The sequence below is a fragment of the Gekko japonicus genome, unplaced genomic scaffold (assembly GCF_001447785.1).
Source record: "Gekko japonicus isolate JY-2015 unplaced genomic scaffold, Gekko_japonicus_V1.1 scaffold1111, whole genome shotgun sequence".
Taxonomy (NCBI): domain Eukaryota; kingdom Metazoa; phylum Chordata; class Lepidosauria; order Squamata; family Gekkonidae; genus Gekko; species Gekko japonicus.
In genome coordinates this window covers 415,362-435,806 of record NW_015167083.1, presented here as the reverse complement: position 1 = coordinate 435,806, position 20,445 = coordinate 415,362, and the positions used below count along the sequence as shown (strand labels likewise).

General features: G+C 39.9%; 1 protein-coding gene across 2 annotated transcripts in view; it reads right to left on the bottom strand.

Moving 5' to 3' along the window:
* Positions 1-4,496: 4,496 nt before the first annotated feature.
* Positions 4,497-20,445, bottom strand: part of EPHA7 (EPH receptor A7) — a 286,870-nt gene continuing 270,921 nt past the window's right edge. For both annotated transcript variants that reach the window (XM_015412827.1, XM_015412826.1), the window contains exons 13-17: positions 18,952-19,161; positions 18,165-18,314; positions 10,053-10,246; positions 8,101-8,256; positions 4,497-4,852 (exon numbers count right to left, since the gene is read on the bottom strand). In XM_015412827.1, the coding sequence (XP_015268313.1) occupies positions 4,738-4,852; positions 8,101-8,256; positions 10,053-10,246; positions 18,165-18,314; positions 18,952-19,161 (825 nt within the window). In that variant the 3' untranslated portion in view covers positions 4,497-4,737. The remainder of the gene's footprint in view (positions 4,853-8,100; positions 8,257-10,052; positions 10,247-18,164; positions 18,315-18,951; positions 19,162-20,445) is intronic.

The following is a 20,445-nucleotide window of genomic DNA, read 5'->3' as shown; positions in this document are numbered from 1 at the left end:
CCTTCTTGGGACAAGTGGAGATCGTCTCTTTTGTACAGCTCCCTCTTGTTCCAAAAAGCATCCCAGTGCCTAACAAATTTGTACCCTTCCTCCCTACCCCATCGTCTCATCCATGCATTGGGATTTCTAATATGTGCCTGTCTCTCCAGCCCTGCACGTGGAACAGGTAGCACTTCTGAGAAGGCTACCTTGGAGGTCCAGGCCTTGGGTTTCCTACTTAGCAGCCTACATTTTTCCTCCAGGACTTCATGACTGCCTTTTCCTACATCGTTGGTGCCAACATGTACCATGACCACTGGCTTCTCCCCAGCACTGTCTACCAGCCTATCTAGAACAAGCGTAATGTCCGCTAGTTTTGCACCAGGCAGGCAAGTCACCATATGGTCAGTACATGGGTTCACCACCCAGCTATCTACCTAAGGACTGAATCACCAACTACCAAGAGCCCCCCTCCCGCCCTTCCCAGGGATGGTTCCTTTGTGCAAATGGATACCCATTCACCAGCTGAAGAAGAGGTCCCTGTTTCTTCTCAACCCTCATGCTCGCTGACAGCAGCAGGGCTGCCATTTTCAGAGTGGGACGTATCTAACAAGTCCCCGAGAGTCTTCTCCATGCACCTAACTGATTGTCTCTGCTTCTCCAGGTCAGCCACCTTGGCCTCAAGGATCCAAACTCATTCCCTGAGAACCAGGAGCACCGGGCACACACCCAAGACTTCTGTCCCATGGGCAGAGAGTCATACATAAGACACTCCGTGCAAAACACTGGATAGCCCCCAACCCCCTGCTGACATTCTGGCTTCATAATTGCTTTTAAAATAATAATAATGTATAATCCCCCTTTTAAAAGCCTTTGTATTTATGTGGTTCTCCTTGAAGAAGTCTACTTATTTTACTGGGAACCCAAGGAGACTTGGGCCCCGGCTTTCTGGCTCTTCCTGGGCTTCTTACAGAGTCCCTAGTCTAAGAGCCATAGGTCAAGAGCCCTTTGGCTCGTGGCTCTGGCGAGAAGCCTCCCCCAGCAAAGGACGTGGCCAGCAGCTATTCAAATTCACTCAGGCACTCAATTACAAACAATTACCCTTTCTCACCCTATCTCAAGCAGCCAAGACTCTGCAACAATTCAAAACTCACCCACACACTCCCAAACACAGTCCCCCCACACAGCTAAATCACCTCAGCTGAAAGCAAATTAAAAACACTCACCCCTCTAGTAGCTCTATCTCCTGCTGCTTCTCAGAGGTCAGCTGTATCTGTGCCTTCTCATGCAGCTAGGGATACATGCACAGAAGTTTGGTTCTGCATGTGCATGGCCCTAGCTGGATCAAGGCATAGGGTTGCTGTCATACACATCCTTGCTGGATATATGGCCAATGAATGGAGGTCAGTTTTCAGTAAACATGCTAAGGTTCAGTCTGTATGGCTATAGAATGTTAACTTCAAACAATAGATTCAGTAATTTTAAGTTCATTAAAAATATACATAAATCTCAGCAACCAGTGCGTAGGAAGGTGAGTTTCTAAATCAGTATGAGGTTAATATATTTGCCTATATTTTTTGTTTCAAAAAACATAAAAAACTGGTGTGACTGTACTATAAATGGACAACAAATAATAACCCTTTGCACATTGTTATATTTCCAAAAATATATTTACAGTCTATTACAAAGATTACAAATGGAAGTGTCTATGTAATGGGATTATGTTAATTCAAATATTTTTTGTTCAATCGTTTTTTACAGATTTTCTTCAACAAACGGGAAAATAAGAAAAAATTAGTATAATCAGCAATTTTGCTAACCAAAGAAATAAATAAAATGACAAATATAACACTGTACAGTGGTCTAAAACGGGAAAAAATGTGGCAGGGGAATGAGGGAGGGCAAATGATCTATTTGAGTTTTCTGTAGCTATCTTTGGTCCTAAATGTGGGAAAACACATTATGTAGCACTGAAATAAAATGTTCTTGTGATGCTCTGTAGGTAAAATAGAAAAATATAGTGCATTTTCAATGTATTCAGAGCTCACTACACAGAAATGTGTGTACAAAACAAGACAGTATAAATAAAATGTACAAGTTTTACAAAGGAACATTTACAGTATTTTTTCTTTTTTTCTTTTTTGTGGATGCCCACATTATCAAACAAGACTAAATTTTATATGACTGATCCCTAGGATCTTTCGGTATGAAAACCAATGGGAGCAGCCCAGTTCTCTTTGGAAGTACAGCTATTCACTGCTGGGGTGGCTCACGATTTTCATGATTTTTTTTTGACAGCATTTATCACTTTTTTTAAATATATTCCTGCAACACACTTTGTTATTGCTTATGGTACTTCTACATTTCACTAAACTCAAGTACGCATATATTAAATTAAAATGGTCTCTTAAAAAAGTCACTTCATTCAACAGCTACCTTTCAGTCAGAAGTCTTGAATGACTGTGCCTAGAGCAGCAAAAACCTTGTTAAAAAAAACCCTCGAAAATTCTAAACTGCCACTTGCCTTACACTATACAGCTCGAATAGAAAATTGAAAGGCACCATCTGATAGTAATGTCTCCTGTGCAAACCCCACAGATGTTCTTAATTCTCATTCATTTAACTGGGTTTACACATGAGAATCCAAAGAAAGTTAGGTACTCTTAAGTCCCATAGAAATCACTGGGAATTCATGGCACAATTCAGTTCTCAAATGACTTTATTTTCACTGAGGCATAAAGGTACCTAATTTTCTCTGCCCTGTATTGTGCATCAGATATTCCTTTGGGACTATGCCCCAAAGGTGCAATCCAGGTAAAGTTAGAATATATCTAGTTCATGTGGATATTTTGTTCCCATGTGGGTATTCTATTCCCATAGGAACAGAATGTGGGTAGGATAGGATAAGATGTGGGTATTCTATTAGGCTAGGTAGGATAGGACGTGGGTATTCTGTTCCCACAGGAAACTGGATTTGAACCGTGGTTTCCAATGGTGGAAGCAGGGCTTTTTTTTTGTGGGGGAACGTGCTGGAATGGAGTTCCAGAACCTCTTCAAGATTGAAAACTTCATTTCCCTCTTGAGATTTCTGGCACCTCTTTCTCAAAAAGAAAAAAGAAAAGCCCTGGGTGGAAGCATTTGTTGAAAGAGATCTAGAACTGTCGTATTCTAATAGATTCCATGTTGAACTGGAAATATAGGAAAGCATTCCTTGCAAGGGAAGGGTTTTTATTTTCCTACTCCTCCTCAGAACGTGTGAGGGATTTAAACATTTTTTTGTTCATTCATGGAATCATTTCACTTTATCCAAGTCACAGGTTCTGGAATGGCTTCTGTACTCCACAACCTCCCCACTCTTGCTGGCAGCCATGCTCCCTTTTAGATGCCAAGGGCAGATGTCCCATTTCTCCTCCACAGTACAGCAGTGCCCAACTAAAGCAACTCCTTCCAGACAACAAGGAAGGTAGATGATTACATAACATGGCATGGTGTGACTTCATTTATGATGTCATATACATGGCTACTCCACCACCACACAAAAGATGTATGAACTGGTGCTAAGTCCCAACATAGCAATGGAATTTAATTTCCCATTAACTTTAGTGGGATGCTGGTACGCCTACCAATTTCCGGATTGCACCTTCAAATATTTATTTTTATGGGAGGGACTACATTCAACTTAATCTCATTTTAATTATATGCCAATTAGTTCTCCCAGACTTTCTAATGTGAAATACTGGAGAAAATAATAATAATAATAATGATAATAATGAATAATAAATGTGCTCAGATTCAAAGGCTCGGCAACACTACACCTGTCTTTCTTGACACTCCTACAATCATTCAGTGAAAGTTTAACGTTGCAGATGTACAGCTTTCATTTAACCCAGGCAATCCACTAAAGTAATCTTTCAACCAGTTTCTTTAAAAGTGCCCAGGCTTTTCTAGGGAACATTATTGCTAGACTTTCAATTTTATTCATGTTCTATTTAAAGAAAGCATGTGATTAGTTATACAAAATTGTTTTTTTTAAAAATATCAGAACTTGGCAATTTTTTTCCTGATTTCCTGCCAATTTGCAAACCACATTAAAGTGGTATTGAATTAACAGACAGAAGTAAACTTCATAAAGAAAATCCAACCTTAACCTTGCCTCATCTCTCCCAGTGGCCAGCCAGACACATTTCTTAGTTGCACTTCTTGTGTCTCTGGAAACTCCTGCAATCTTTCAGTGGTCCCCAGTGTAATAATGTGTCATATGCTTAGCACTAAGAAGGTCCAAAGATATAAAGGTAACAGTAAAAGAAGGTCTATATGAAGAAGAAACACAATTGATTTCTTTAAAAAAAGAGGCTGAAATCAAAGGATTTAAGGAAAATATTTTGTTGATTTTAACAATATCATGATTTTTTATCTGACAAATATATTCTTTCTTTATTTTAAAATCCTTTATGTACACTTTAAAAAGTCCATTAGATAAAAAGGAGGTTAGAGAGTTCAAGGTGTTTGTAGGTGTTTCAGGTAGTACTTTGTTTATTGTCACTGCTTTCGTTGCCGCCATTGGTGGTTCTGGTTTCCCTTTTTAAGTAACTTTCTGGTGGCACTTAGGAGTTCAAGTCTGTAGGTGCTTCTTATGGGCCTTCTGTTGTCTGCAGGAAGGACCCAGGAAATCATGTGTCTTCTAGCAGCACTTCAAGAAGACTGAAGGCCAGCACTGTTCTCAGTCTGTCACCTCCCTCACAAGGGAGAAACGTCTTATCACACTTGGATGCCAGTGCCATGCAAATGTAACATTTGTGCTCTCATAGTCTGAATGCTGCTCATGATTTTCTTTTGATGGCCAACCAATGTGATCCCTAAGCTCATAATATCGCTAGGAGAAAAGAAAAGACAAGAGTTCAGTGTTAGGTAATTAACTGATAATGGATTGAATTGAATTGAAATATACTCTTCTCACAGAGAGTCTTCTTAGAGTAGAAGGAATAGTTTGGTGAACAGAATACTCCTTCAGTCAAAGGAAGATTCATCCATGAGTAGAAAGGTATGATTTACAATATCTCATGCTCTCCAGAAAGTTTTAAAATGTTCTGTGTGATGGACAGCATAGTTAGACAACTCTTACAAAATGAACAAAGACACATTCTTTTCAACCGTTAATAACTTGTCAAAAAGTGAGCACAAGTGATTTCTTTGTTCTCCAGGAATACTGGAGTGTCTGTCAAAGGATATGTGGTGACCCTTTGTGTGAATGTTGTGGGGAAAGTGGAGAAGACATTACACTTATAATTTCCCAACATTATTTAGTTATCATCAGATTATTTGTAGTTGCATTAGCCAAGATGGTGGGGAAACTGAATTATTAAGTAGTCTCAGTAGGAAGCAGATTACTTAGTAACATAACTAAGAAAATATGGAGAAGGGGAAATGATCTGATTGAGGCTCACAAGGAAGCATCTTCAGCCAGTGTCTCCTACACTCATAACTCAGCAAAACAGAGCCTCCAGAAATGGACACAGCAGCCTTTATAGTGTTGCAAATCACTATTCCATTTATTGCAAACTAATAAAGGAATGAGGCACAGCCCAAGTCATCTGCTCTAGACCTCTTTCAGTTGGACTTCAGGCTGGCTTATGGGATGGAGACTGTGCAGGTGGCCTTAGTCGATGATTTCCATCTGACTGTAAACAAGGACTGTGCCTCTTTGTTGCTCTAACTGAATTTATTGACAGCCTTGATTTGGACTTGGGAGGCAGAAGTCAGGATTAAGGGAAGTGCTTTGGACTGGTTTAAATTGTTCCATATGGGCAGAACGAGGGTTGATGACCAGTTGTCATCAATGTGGGATTTGCCTGCAGGACTCCTCAAGGCTTGGTCTTATCCTCCATGTAATTCACTCTTTTTGTAAAGCCCTCAAGGGGTATCATTTGTCAATTTAAAGTAGGACATCATCAACATGCTGATGACATTCAGCTCTACGTTACTTTATCCAAATTGCCTAGTGATGCCATAGAGGTACTGAACAGGTTTCTTACTGCTGTGGTTAAATTGCTAAGGATAAACAAGTTGAAAGTGAATCTGACAAGATGGAATTAATGTTGGTTCGGAAGGCAGAGGTCTTGAAGTACAATGTGATTCCCACTTTTGATGGGATCCAACTCATACTCACTGATTCAGCTAATACATTATACTGTAACTAACATTACAGCTGGAGAAAGAAGGTGCACCTGAAAAAAGTTAATTCTTCAAAATCCATGTAACCAGGAAGATGCCTGTCTACCACAACTTGGCTGATCTGCCCCTGTGGATTCATGGTATGGTTACCGTAGGGTTAGACCACTGTAATGCACTCCACATGGGTCTGCCTTAAAGTCAGTTTGGAAACTCCAGTTGGTGCAGAATGCCACATCCCATTTACTATCAGGTTTTAGGCAGAAAATTCATGTCACACCCACTCTACAGTCACTCCATTGATTTCTTATTAGAGATTGGGTTTAATTCCGGGGTCTGGTTATCAAATACAAAGCCTTGGACACACATACCTGCAGGACCCCACCCCCAATATGCTTGACCATGATAACTTCACTCATCTGAGCAAAGCCTTCTGAAAGTGCCACCCTGTGAATGGGTAAGATTGGAAAATGGCCATTCATATGAGTTTCTATCTTGTGGAGGTCAGGAAATCTCCCACAGTTCTAGCATTTCAAAGAATGTGCAAAACAGAAATGTTAAGGAGGACATTCTTACAAGGGGATTAAAACTATAGTATAATAGAACTACTATGTAGGGTTCTTTTAAAAGTGAACAGGATTGAAGTCTGTTTCACTGCTTACTGTATGCATCACTCTGCTTCTAATGCATTGTCTTCTACCTCTGTAATCCACCTTCTGCATGTCATTGGTTTTTATATTGTTTTCCAGTTCTGTAATCTTAGTCCTACTCCATTTATTGGATGTCTCATGCTGGCTGTTTTAATATTTTGTCATACACAAGTCTCAGTGAGAAAGGTTGGCAATCAATCAATCAATCAATCAGAGATCAGCTGGAATTCCTTGTACTGTGTAAGTGACCATCAGTGCACCATGATCTAGTCACCAAGGACAAGTATGGATTCCTGACACTTTGAGCAGCATATTCCTCAGATAGCAACCTGGGAGAGGGCCTTCTTTAGGTGATTCTGCATCTAGCATTTGCGCCACATTTTCTCAACTGGGAGGAAAAAGTGCAGCTCAAAACCGCATTCAAATACCCCGGGCCAATGCTGCACTGACTGCAAAGTCACCCCTGAACGGCCATAAATCTATGCAGAAGGTACCATAAAATCCAATTATCAAAGGAAGTAAAAGTAGCATGGCATGCAATGCAGAGGGGAATTCCTGTTCCAATGTGGGTTTGCTAAAACAATGGAGAGAAAAGCCAGTGCAGAATCAGACTCTGTCATAGCATCAATGCTCTGAAACTCTCCCTGGGAGATTCGCCTGTCTCCTTCTATTGACATTTTCCACCAGCAGGTGAAGACTTTTTTGTTTTGTTGGCATTCTCTCACTGATATCTCCTTCCTAACCAATGTTATTATGTTTTGTATGCATTTTAACTATTTTAAAGTAGTTTTAATGATGTATGTTTTAAAATGTTTTTATTATAATGGTTTTATTATGTATGTTTTTATTATAATGGCTTTATAATGTAATTTTATCATGTATCTTATAAATTGCATGGCAGGCCTTGTGGGGGCAGAAAGGTAGGTTATAAATTTTGTAAATAAAAATGTTGGTCGTGCTACACAACATTTTTAGCAATATATGGTTGATTCCCATTTATCCTTCTTTCTCTGGTTTTAAAAAATGCTTTTTAATATTTTATGTAACTTTATTTTTATGACACTTATATTTTGTCTTTTATGTAGCCTTACTAGTAGTGGCGATGGCAGTTGTGGGAATTTTTTTCTGTAACTGCAGCAATTGAAAGACATCATCACATGGCTGATTCTCTGCATTTCACAGACTTTTTGTTGAAATAAATGATAATTACTCAAGCCATTTTGAGGATCGTTGAGACTACACAAATTTCTTAACACTAGGCTGTTATTCAGTTTCAAAACCACAGACATAACAATTAACTTACTCAATAGTCATTCTGGCTACTGTCTCAAGATTATTGTAACCTGCTGCTGAAAAGTTATCCTTATATCTTTCCATCTTGATGGCTTGTAACCATTCTCCTACAGAGCAAAATGTAGTGAAGTCAGGGGTATTCTGGTCCAGAAGAGGGCTGATTGGTCTAGGCGGGGAAAGAAATCCAAAGTTATTATTACTGTAATGGAAAAATTACAGTATTGGCATTAGGAATAGAAAGTTATAATCTCCAGTTGGGTTACTGTTATGGCAAGAACCTAAAGATTTCAGAACATTCTTCAACTCTCACATCAACAACAAAAGCCCTATAACTAGTGCTCATCTTTAAATAAGAAAAGAGCATAGAAACAGAGAACAATATTATGTACTGTGAATAAACATCACTGATTCACTGAGAACTAGATAAAAGTGTTATTCCTTTAGGAGCAGTGTCAGAATGGGCTTGGCCTTATGCAAAATCATAGAAGAGAAAAGTCTTGCTCCAAATTATCAAATGTAGATTAGTCAATGGGAAGAAAAGAGATGAAGAATCCGATGAACTATTATCTCACTGGTGGGACTTGATTTAATCTTATGTTTAGGTGGTGGCTTACCCCTGTCAGCTTTCTTGCTGTGGCACTAAATGTGATTCTGGTAAAGAGTTATTTGGACTAAATGGCAAGTAGCATGGGAGTTTGCTATACAAATCACCCATTTGACTGTGTGCTGATCCAGCTGGTATACTAAGTCAGCATATCTGATACCCAAATGGCCCTTATTCCACAAGAGCCCTGACATTCTGTGACTATAAACCTAGGACTGCAATCCAATTAGGGATGCTAACCCCCAGGTGGGACCTGGAGATTCCCCAGAATTACAGCTCATCTCCAGGCTATAGAGATCAGTGCCCCTGGAGAAAATAGATTATTTGGAGGGTGGATTCTGTGGCATTGTACTCCCTGAGGTCCCTGTCCTCTCCATCCCCAAATCTACAGGAGTTTCCCAACCTGGATCTGGCAGCCCCCCATCCCCTGCTGGTGGCCATAGGGGACCTGGCAACCCTAAATCCAATATATGCTTACTTGGGAGTAAGCTACATTGAATACATGAGGAAGAATGGGTCTTTGTATCAGTTAGTCTCAGATAAAAGAGAAAATAACTGAAAGTAAACTAGTACATCATGGTTTCATAGCCACAAACCATTCACTTACTCCAGTTAAAATGTGCTAGAATTATGAAAATCATAAATGGAAGTTGTGAACAGACCTTTTTTAAAAAATTCAAGAAAATACACATGGGATATATATGTGGTTATTTCCCCCCTGCAATGAACCTGTGAGAGGCAAGCACTCCCCTTTGTTAGGTTGAGAGGCCCTGTTACAAGACCATTATTTATCTAGATAAGGGAATGGAACAGGGCATTCTGTGTAGTAGCACTCACATTGTGGCACTTAATCTCAAAGTCAATTAGATCGCCTGTTTTCCTGACTATCTGACATAACTTTTTATACAGGGAAGCATTTTTATACAGGGAAGCATTTATATGAATTGAGCACAGATATTGTTGCTGCTTTTAGCATATCTATTTCTTTTTAATAATCTTGCATTTTAATGTATTTAATTCTGTAACTCTTAATAAATTTTTGATGGGATTATGATCTTTTAGGTGTTTGTTTTAAATACTGTATCCTGCTTTGGGACAGGAAATGATGTACAAATAAACAAGATGTGAGAGTCTAAATCAGTAATAATGCATTCTAACTTGTTCTTAAAAAAATGGATGTTGTTACCCTTCTGTCTTGGGTTTATGATGCATTGTATAGGCCAAGATCTACTGGTTTATCCTTGTGAAGACAGCCTGAACATAAGATGTTTGTACAACTCCTAGGAGGCTAACAGCAACCAATATATATATGAACAGTCTAAAAATATCCAGCTTAGAAAAATAATCAGTAACTTTACCTGCTACAGGTTCCCAAAGGCGTTTTCAAGCTGTTTGGGTTCCGAATCATTTTGTCCAGAATGCCCACTATCTGTTCAAACTTTGGCCTTTCTGCCCGTTCTTTCTGCCAGCAGTCTAGCATCAGCTGGTGAAGCCCTGCAGGGCAGTCCATGGGTGCTGGCAGACGATACCCTTCTTCAATTGCTTTTATAACCTAGTAGGCAAAACAACATGGTTTAGATTTTTTTTTACAGCTCAAAAAGAACTGAATGGCCAAATTAAATAATCAAAGAAGCTTTATGAAATGTATCTTTCAAATGCAGCCTGTTGTTTTGACACTTGCATTCATGTTGCTGTATAATGAACTTGTTTTTATTTTCCATGCTTATTAAACAGATTATTCTGCGGTGTGTACTAAGAACATGGTTGCATTACCTAGTCAAATCAGCAGCAGGGAACAGCAATTAAATTCACCAAGGGTGCAGCTGATAAATTGATACATAGAGATGCTCTTTGAAAGCAATAGCATTTACCCAAAAGGCATTTTTTTTTCTGGGCAAGGAAACAAGTAGCTTTTAATGAACAGAGGTTTAGGCATTTATGCAAGAACTCTTGAAGAAAATTATCTGAAAACTAGTGGACAACAAAACCAGTAATGTAAAATGAGCAAGCACAGCTTGGCTGGGTAATATCTGAAGGAATCAGTAGAAGGGAAATCTAGACATATAAGGAAAGGTGCTGTGCTGTGATATGGTACAGAGGGACAATTTCTGAAGCAAGACTTATGCCCAGTATTTCACTTCCTCAGCTGATTCCATTTGGGATTTAAGCAAAAGATATGAGAAAGGAGGGGGGAAGAAATCACAGGAAACTGCTATAAGCCCTTAGGGCTGGATAAGAAACCACACTGGGAAGCAATGTGCAGACAAAAAGAGTTGAAATAAAGTGTTAAATGCTGTCTTTTTGGAGGGTGGGGGAACACTGAAGATACTGCTATGGACTGACATAATTGCATTAGAACTGCTTATTCCTGAAGGGTAACATAAGATTCTTTATTTTGCAGTTTGCAGAGAAATCCAACATCAGTGGTTTCTTTTGGGATTAGCGCTAGGAAATAAAGCTGATATGACAAATAAAAACTGGTGACTGCCCAAGGTTTTTGTGTACATACTATCTTTGTGTATATCTTAAAAAAAGAATTAGTCTGATGTGTGCAAATACATTGGAATGCTAGATTGCAAAATGAAAAGGGATTGTTAGAAAAAATGAAAAAGAATAAGCAGGCTTTGGCACCAAAATCTTCCACAGAAAAGCAAAGCATCACTGAGGAAACGTATAAGATAGTGTAACACCATGAATACAGAACAGCACTGGGATGTAGTGATACAAAGTTGTGGTAGACTGTTTGACTCGATAAGGGTTCAGATCCCCACACTGCCATGAAGCTCACTAGGTGACGGTAGTGCGGCTCCTTCTCAGTTTGACCCACCCAGTCTAAAATAGGGAAGAACCAGATGCATTTCCCTGAGCTCCTTGGAGAAAGGGTAGAATAAAAATATACTTGATGGAGAGACAATCACAAGTATAAACACATTAAGACTATCAGTTCATAAAGCAAGTAGGCAGCAATGTATGTTGTGGAATAATTTCAAGATAAAAAATAAGGTGCAATGTAACATGCCATTATTGCTGTAACTTAATTCCCTTTACTATCCATCATTCTGTTTAAACATTATTCACTGTTTATCTAACGTGTCCCTTTTTATGCCTCATGCATTCCAATAGCTCTAATTTTGTTTTTCTTATTCTCTACCACTGTTATCTATGAGTGTGATTGAGTGCAGCTAATACATGAAGAGGCTGCTGTAGGTCTGATGGTTTGCTTTACAGTCTCAAAATCCTTTCAGTTTTGAAGGGTGAGAATTGTGGTACTGAGCAAGGTATAAAGAAAAGGTGGCCTGTATCCTATTATTCCACTAAACTTTCTTCCAACATAAGGGGCCTTCTTTCAATTTAAGGGGCTCTTAAGTGGAAGTTGGAGGAAGACTTCAGACTTTGACGAGTGGAGTAGTAGGATACAGGTCCATCTATCTATATGTATAAAAGAAAGTCCCCTCACCATAAAATTAACACCCAGGCCAAACCGCTGGACCTAAAGACACCAAATTTGGGGAGAGCGTGTCTACCATGACATAGGTGCTTGCTAAGAAGGGATTTTTAGAAATTTGACCTCTAAGTGGGTCAAAAGGGGGAAAATGTGCTCCCCCATTGATTCCTATGTGGCTCCCAGGCGGCTGCCTCCCTGCACCCCCCACTCTCTGATTGGTCAGCTGCAAAGCTCAGTGTTCTGAGGTAAAAACCCCCCCATCAGTTACAGCTAATGATAGTTGAGGGAATGAGGAGTGGCCAAGAACCACCTGTGAGGTGAAGCAAAGCTGCTGGCCCAGCCTCTCTGATGGCTTCCAACACACTTCCCCACCTCCTACAGTTAACAGGCGGTTGTCTGTCAGGTGCAGCCCCACCTCCACAGTGTCTTCTAATACTCCTCCCCCTCCCCCCTCCTACACTGGACAGGCAGCTGCCTGTCAGGTGTAGGAGAGGAGGTGGGGTGGCTTCCAACACACTCCCATCACCTCCTACACCTAACAGGCAGTTGTCTGTCAGGTGCAGCAGTGGTTGCAGGGTGCTTAAAGCCACGAGGGAGCCTGCCCCAGCAGTAGCGCCTTAGTGATCTTGCCAGCCCTGCCTTCACAGTGGCTTCTAATACTCCTCCCCCTCCCCCTCTATAAGATCAGGGCCAGGGTATGAATGTTTATGGGGAGATGGTTAGACAGTGTCATAGATGCAACGAACATGAAATTGAGCAAATGTCAGAGGACGGCGGAAGACAGGAAGGCCTGGCATGATCTGGTCCATGGGGTCGTGAAGAGTCGGACTCGACGGTATGAATGTTTATGGGGAGATAGTAAAGGACATTTCTAGGAGCCATTTCGATGTGTGCCTCCCTCATGAACTTGAAGAAATGTCCACCACATCACCACTCCCTCACACCAACTCCCCTTCTTGCCTCTTACTGCCCCCAAGAAAGCTCCTGGAAAACATCGAGCCAGATACACCAACGCTACAAGGAGGAGGCAACTTAGGAATGTGGCAAAGACATTTGCATATAGTGTTCCTGCAGTACACTGAGCTGCACAGGCCAAGTACCAGCAAGATCACCCTGAGGTGCTCAGAACAACACAGTCTCCATATGAGCAAAACAATCCAGGAACACAAGTAGAGAGGCCATCACTTTTGTGGAAGGTGGCAGGAGTTGACTTAACAGACGACTGCTTCTTAAATGGACAGTTCTATGTGGCCTGCTCCAGAGTGAGCTCATCAAGCACTCCATTTCACTTCCCCCCTATTTCAAAGCTTCATTTGTGTGTACTTGCAATTGTGAATATTTTGTAAATGTTTACTATGAACAATTGCAATACCATGTGAACTTTTCAAAGTCTCCAGAGAAGTTTGCAAAAATGTAAGTAGTTTGCATCAAGAACAGGGGTGTGCACTCCGAATTCATTTTAACACAGATCCCTATTATTGTAACTCTACACAATTTTATATTTGTCCACCACATTGTTTCTGCAGATCTCTATCAATATTGCATCAACAACATTTTTGCCCTTGTTGGGAAATTCTGAAAACAGAGCTGATTTCTAATGTCTCACCCTATTTTCATTTCTCTTCTCCCCATTAGAAATCAATCCCGAGATTCTTTATTTTCATGGCATTTTCTGTTTCCTTGTACCAGTTTATTTCCTATAAAATGCCTGCATTTTTCAATGTCATTTGTACATCAAGAAATTCTCACATATAGCACATATATAATAATGATTGTATGTATAAATACCATATAGATTGTCCATAGAAACTGTAAAATATGTGAACAACTCTATAAAATCAACAGCAAAAAGTAAAAAACCAAACCATGGAAAATAATAAAACCAAATCAACAAAGGAATCATTTGAATGTCAGATTCTCTGTTTTTTAGAAAGGAAATTTCAATGCAATTTTTCTATGTCTCAGAAATATTTCTTTTTCCCTCAGTAAAAGTTTGTCTTGAAAGTAACAGTATTCCACCTATTTTCATATTATATAATTGGAAATTTCCAAACCTTTAATATAATCCTTTTTTTGTGTGTGCTTCAAGTTTTTTTCCCCCCAGTCAAGGTCCAAATATTGTTTTAAAAATAACAGAGCTAAAATATATATACTTTGTGAATTATACTTTGTGTTTGGGATTTTTGTTTGTTTGTTTGTCTTTTTAATTGCGCAATCTACTAGGTCAGGGGTACTCACTCTGCAGATCATGAATAACCACATTCACAATTCTCATGAATCAAAAGAACCATATAATTACTGTATGCCCTTTGCACCACCACAAACACACAGAAACAACAATATATAGCTACAATATAATCCTTTTAATTACCAGGGCACCTCTGAATAGGGATGCTTCTCCCCACTACTGCTGAACTTTTTTTTTGAACCTTAGCCAACAACCCTTGTATATCTGAAGTAAGAAGGGCTTAGGGAAAAACAGTGTGCAAGCTTTCAAATTCTCCAGAGATCTATTAGTCTGGGATGTTTAAAAAAGGGAGGGGAGTTCTCTGCAAGTTTTAATGCAGTCCTGCAGGAAAAGGCATGGCCAGAACCTTTCTCTGTACTAAGTTTTAATAATGATGATGATGATGATGATAATAATAATAACAACCTTTCTCTGTACTAAGTTTTCTACTTGGAAGGAGTTTTGTTTTATGGGCTATCATTCAACAGTGGTGTGCCCCATTCCACCTCCTCATTCAGTTGCCTAAATTGATCCAGCCTCATAACAGAACATTTTCATCTCCACAACCTTGATATAATAATCACGGACAAGGTGTGTTGTGCTTTAAAAATAAAACTGTTAGCTTTATTTTGGGCTCATAGTAATGATGAAATTATCCCAGTTTCTAAAGAAGTTGCCCACTTTCCTGGAACATGGGGTAGGTGACCTTGGGAATAAGGCCTATATATGACATGAAAAAGCCACATGTGGACATGTTATCACATATGATCACTATTTTTTTTAAAAGCCCTATTCACCAAATAGAGAACAAATACTTATGTACACAATATGATTTATATATTAGTTTATATATTATATATGTGTCAGACTATAACTTCTCTGTTGTTCTTGTAAGAAATAGCAGCTGGAAATAGCAAGATCTGATTCACATGGGTATTTACAGGGGCAACAAAATACCTTAAGTGCAATGTAAAACTTTGGCAAGGAGTACAAGAATATTGATTTTGTCAGAGTTTTCCCTCTACTTCTTATACTGTCTCATTTTTTTTTGAAAGATAGGTAAGCTTTGCCTTTGAGGCATCTTATATTCCTGTCAGACACCTTTTATGTTTGAATCTAGTACAGAAGGAAGGTGTCAAAAGAAATGAAACTGTACTGGGTGTCTAGGGAATGTAAATATTTCTCTGCCCCACAGACTTGTTTTCCCATATTTTGACAGTCCATGAGATCTCTGACACTGAGACCTGTCAAATATTAACAACTTTGCACTCTGCCAAACTCTCGTCATTTAAATTGTATACAGTAGATTAAAAAAAACCCTCTGATGTATATCAACTTTTAAAAAATTGCACTGAAATGACATGGTACCCCTAACCCTTATTTTCACATATGTTTATTTCCACTAGGAAATGAAATGTCACTTGTTCTTTTTGATTCTAGGGTTACCAACTCTGGGTTGGGAAATTCTTGGAGTTGTGGGCATGGAACCTGGGAAGGAAAGGGTTTGGGGAATGGAAGGACCTAACTAAGGTCTAATGTCATATTTGATTCCCATAAGGAAAACCAATTGGGTGAAAGGTATAAAAGACAAGAATATTATTGCTACACTAAGGATGATGTAAGTATACATTACAGAAAAACCTGTCTCTCTGGAATAAAGAATCACCTGCCTCATAACTTTGCAAATGCTTTGGCCCTGATTACATTGGAACTATTCATGTTTTTCGTCTGGCAAGGAAAGAAATAAGGGTGTGGGGGGAGTATCTATATTCAAGTGTGTCAAGGTGGGCAGTAATTAGAACTGCAGAAAAGCCATTTTCAGTAGCATGCTACTGTCTCCTGTAACTTATGACCCAATCAAATGAGAATTCAAAGTTTTACTTGATGTGATTATGACAGAAAAAGGTCAAAACATTAATTTCTAGATAGTTTCAAAAGCAAACATCTTCACTATTTATGATAGCTTATAACTATACATTTATATCAAATTTATCTCCATCTATGAAAAGTTATGCAAGTAGTTTTAACAGAGTCAAACACCTTGGTCACAAGTATTCAGATACACCTCAGTTTCATACTGTAAGCACTTAGCAGCTGAGTCCAATATAGACATAGCTTTAAGTTATCACGAGAGTGAGAATTTAGTTTTAACAACTATATGAACAACTCACATTCATGTCACATAAGATATCTGTTTTGTATGGACTTTATCACCTTTGTCCTGGAATTCACCTGGAATTCAGGGCAGCATATAGTTCTCTCTGTTTTATCCTCACAACAACCCAGTGAGGTCTAAGGCCACTCAGCAAGCTTTCATGACAGTGTGAAAATTTGAATCAGTGTCTTCCAGATCTTAATCTGAAACTCCAGCTACCACACGACACTGCATTGGAGTCAGTAGTACTTTCCAGTGGAGGAACAATTTCTAACAGTGGAATGGAACTTCTTTCCTTCCCTATTCCACTGTAGCTTGAAAAGCTCCTCAAAATGATGCTTTTGGGGTTGGGGGCAGGGGACCTGTTATGCAAAACTGAGAAGACTTTAAAGTTTCCTGTAAGGGCAAATGTTTCTTCTTATATGACTAGGCAAGGAATTAAACCTTTTGAAAAGATTTCATCACACAGAACTTCTGTCTACAATACAGAGCTCAGAGATAGTCACACCACAGTGGTGGCACGTTCCCTTTATTGAAGGGAAAGCAATTTGTCTTCCCTTCAATGATGGGAGCCTGCCTGCTGCCCCCCCCCCCCGCAACAGGGGAGGATCATTATACCCTATGGAGACAGTCCCCAATCTGGTCCAGATCTTCCTCAGCTAAGAATGTTTTCTCATGAAGATGTTTTTGGCTGACAAGATCAAAATATTTTGGCAATTCAAACATGAGTGAATGGCTAACAACAACAATGCCCTAAGGCAACAGAGAAGCAATTAGAGTTTTAGACTGATTAGAGTTTTAGACTGGGACCATGAATCCCCACTCTGCTGTGGAAGCTCACTGGGTAACTTTGGGTCAGTTCCATATTCTCAGTCTAACTTACCTCACAGATTTGTTGTGAGAACAAAATGGAGGAGAGGCGAATGATGTAAGCTGCACTGGATTCCCATTGTGAAGAAAGGCAGGATACAAATGAAGAAAATAAGATGGAAAGCATGGATCCAACTATCCACAAATCTGGCCATGTCAAGAATTTAATAGATTTATTATGATTTATTTATACTTTGATTTTGTCAGCCAAAAACATCTTCATGAGAAAACATTGTTAACTGTGGAAGATTCGGACCAGTAGGGAAATACCTAGCCAACTACTGTCCATCAGTGATGGCAGCTGAAAATACATTGGGTCAACCCTCACCCATAATAGAAGCAGCACCTGTAGCTATATGAAAGGAATTCTCTCAGTGGCCATTGTTTGTCAACTACACCATGCAACTTGCATAACCTGACACCATGCAACTTGCATAACTCATGCAGGCCCAGCTGCTTGCTACTGCTCAACAGCCGTTGCCCCATGAAATGTTGTGTAGTGGTTAGGATTAATATTAGTTACTATAAGGGATTTATAAACATAGGAAGATCATAAAAAGTAAACCATAAAAATACATAAAAATGACATTGTTATTGCATTAAAATACGGAACAGTTATTCTTTTATATTACAACATATTACTTCTTGGTGGCATTGATTACGTTCCTAGAGGGAAGACTTTAGCCATTTGATTTATATGCTCTACTTATTTAATTCTGTGGCATCCATGCAGTATAAAACTTTAAACGTTTTGGTTTTTTAAAAAAACTTACATCTTGATTGGACATGTCCCAGTAAGGCCTCTCTCCGTAAGACATGACTTCCCACATAACTATTCCATAACTCCATACGTCACTGGCTGATGTAAATTTGCGGTACTGTATGGCTTCTGGTGCTGTCCATCTTACTGGTATTTTGCCACCCTATGGACCAAAGACAGCTTCAGGTAGACTCATTACTTCATGTGGATTAATTACAGCTTCACTACCGTCTTCGTATTTGTGAAAGAAAATTAAAACTAGGAGATGAATTTTGTCCCTACATTCCTCCTTTGAACTTGCCAACAGCTCACAGGTGCTAGACAATCCCCCCCCCCCCGAAACAAGCTAGACAGTTTACAAACTCAAGCTCTGTGGCTTTTACTGTAGTACTTCTGACTACCAAAATCATATATTTGATTGCTTTCCCACCCCATATAAAAAGCAACCTTTATAATGAAAACTAACATGTCAAGGATTCTAGCTTATTCTTCTGCCTTGCATGCTAGTTTTCTGTAGTTTAGGGAACATAAGAATTAGGGGCCTCAGGGTAATCAGCTGGAGATTTGCCAGCAGTACTCAACACAGCTGTGGGCTGCACTGAAAATTACAGAAGCCTTCTGAAACAGGTTTGGTGGTGTTTGCACTATGTGCTTTCAGCCTGCCTCTTCGAACACTTTCTTTTCTTTTCAAATGGAGCTCAAGTTGGCTACCCATGGTTAATTCCTGTTATATAAACCTCTCCCAAGTGTTAAAATAGTTCAGTGAGAAGGCTTTTGTGGGGCAGTAATGCTCAACTTACTGTTGTAGTGTAGACAGCTTCTGGGTCATCTTCTATAACTCTGGACAGGCCAAAGTCTGACACTTTACAAACAAGGTTACTGTTAACCAAAATGTTGCGTGCTGCTAAGTCCCTGTGTACGTATCCCATGTCAGCCAAGTATCTCATTCCGGCAGCAATCCCTCTCAACATGCCTACTAGCTGAATAACTGTAAATTGCCCATCATGTTTCTGAAGTAAATAAAACAAAAACAAACAATTTTTAGTGCAGTTTAGTGGGAAGGATATAAACATTTAGAATGTCTCTGCATGTTAGGATCATTTAACACATCCAGACTGCACATTCCATGTCCTATGGACATAATCTACTGTGTCATGGATCCCTTTTCAATGCCAAGTGGATCACACTAGTACAGCCTATTTGTATATCAGTATAAAAGAGTAACTGTTTTTCCATAGAAAATGTACTGGAGAAGAGGGGAGGAAGGAAAGCATTCCCTGGGGTTTGCCCCATGTTCCACTGTGTAAAGGACATGTATGCTGGAGTGATGTGTGAATTAACACTTATCTAATGTTTGAGAAGGGGCCGCAGTGGCTTAGAGGTTAACACGCTGAGCTGCAGACTGGAAGGTCTGTAGTCCAGCAGGTCGAGACCCTAGTGCTACATGACGAATTGAACTCCAGCTCCTGCCAACCTAGCAGTTCGAAAGCAAGAAAGTGTAAGTAGATAAATAGGTACTGCTTCGGTGGGAAGGTAACAGCGTTCCGTCCACCTCAACGTTTTAGTCAAGCCGGCCACATGACCACGGAAACATCTTTGGACAGTGCTGGCTCTTCAGCTTGGAAACAGAGATGAGCACCGCCCCCAAGAGTTGGATTCGACTAGCTTTCGAGCAAGGGAAACCTTTACTGTTACTAATGTTTGAGAATAACAATTTATACTAAACATTATATGCTTAAGTGTGTGTGTGCCTGTAGCTTTACGAAATTAATGCGCTCTTCCTATGGCAGCGCGCTAGCAGACTCACCGCCCGGACCTCCCGGGGGTGAAGCTGTGCTCCAGCCGAAGAAAGGGGTGCGCAGGCTCGCAACCCACCCCAGGGGCCCGGCGAATGAAACTTTTTAAGAGGTCACCTCTTCGACGGTGGAATGCTGGAGAATTGAGGCGCCTCTTCATTCCAACGGTGAGGCCGAATGGACTTAGTGACGCTGACCAGGGCAAGCGCAGGAGATCGTGCGGCAGAAATGAAATGAAAGCGAGGTCGAACGATCAATTATGAACGTGAGTCAATTTTGAAGCGTTTAGTAAAGGGAAAAAGATAGCTCCCCACCCCACCCCACTGAACGGAGAAAAGACGAGTGGGGGAGGGACGCCTCCCATGCGCACGAACCTTTGAGCGATTGAGGGGGGGAGCAGAAGAAAACGCGAGGGAAACTGCCTAGAAGTACTTACCAAAGCAAATCTAAGCGGTCAAGCACACATTCAGAGACTTTTAAAAAATTCGCGTAAGTAAA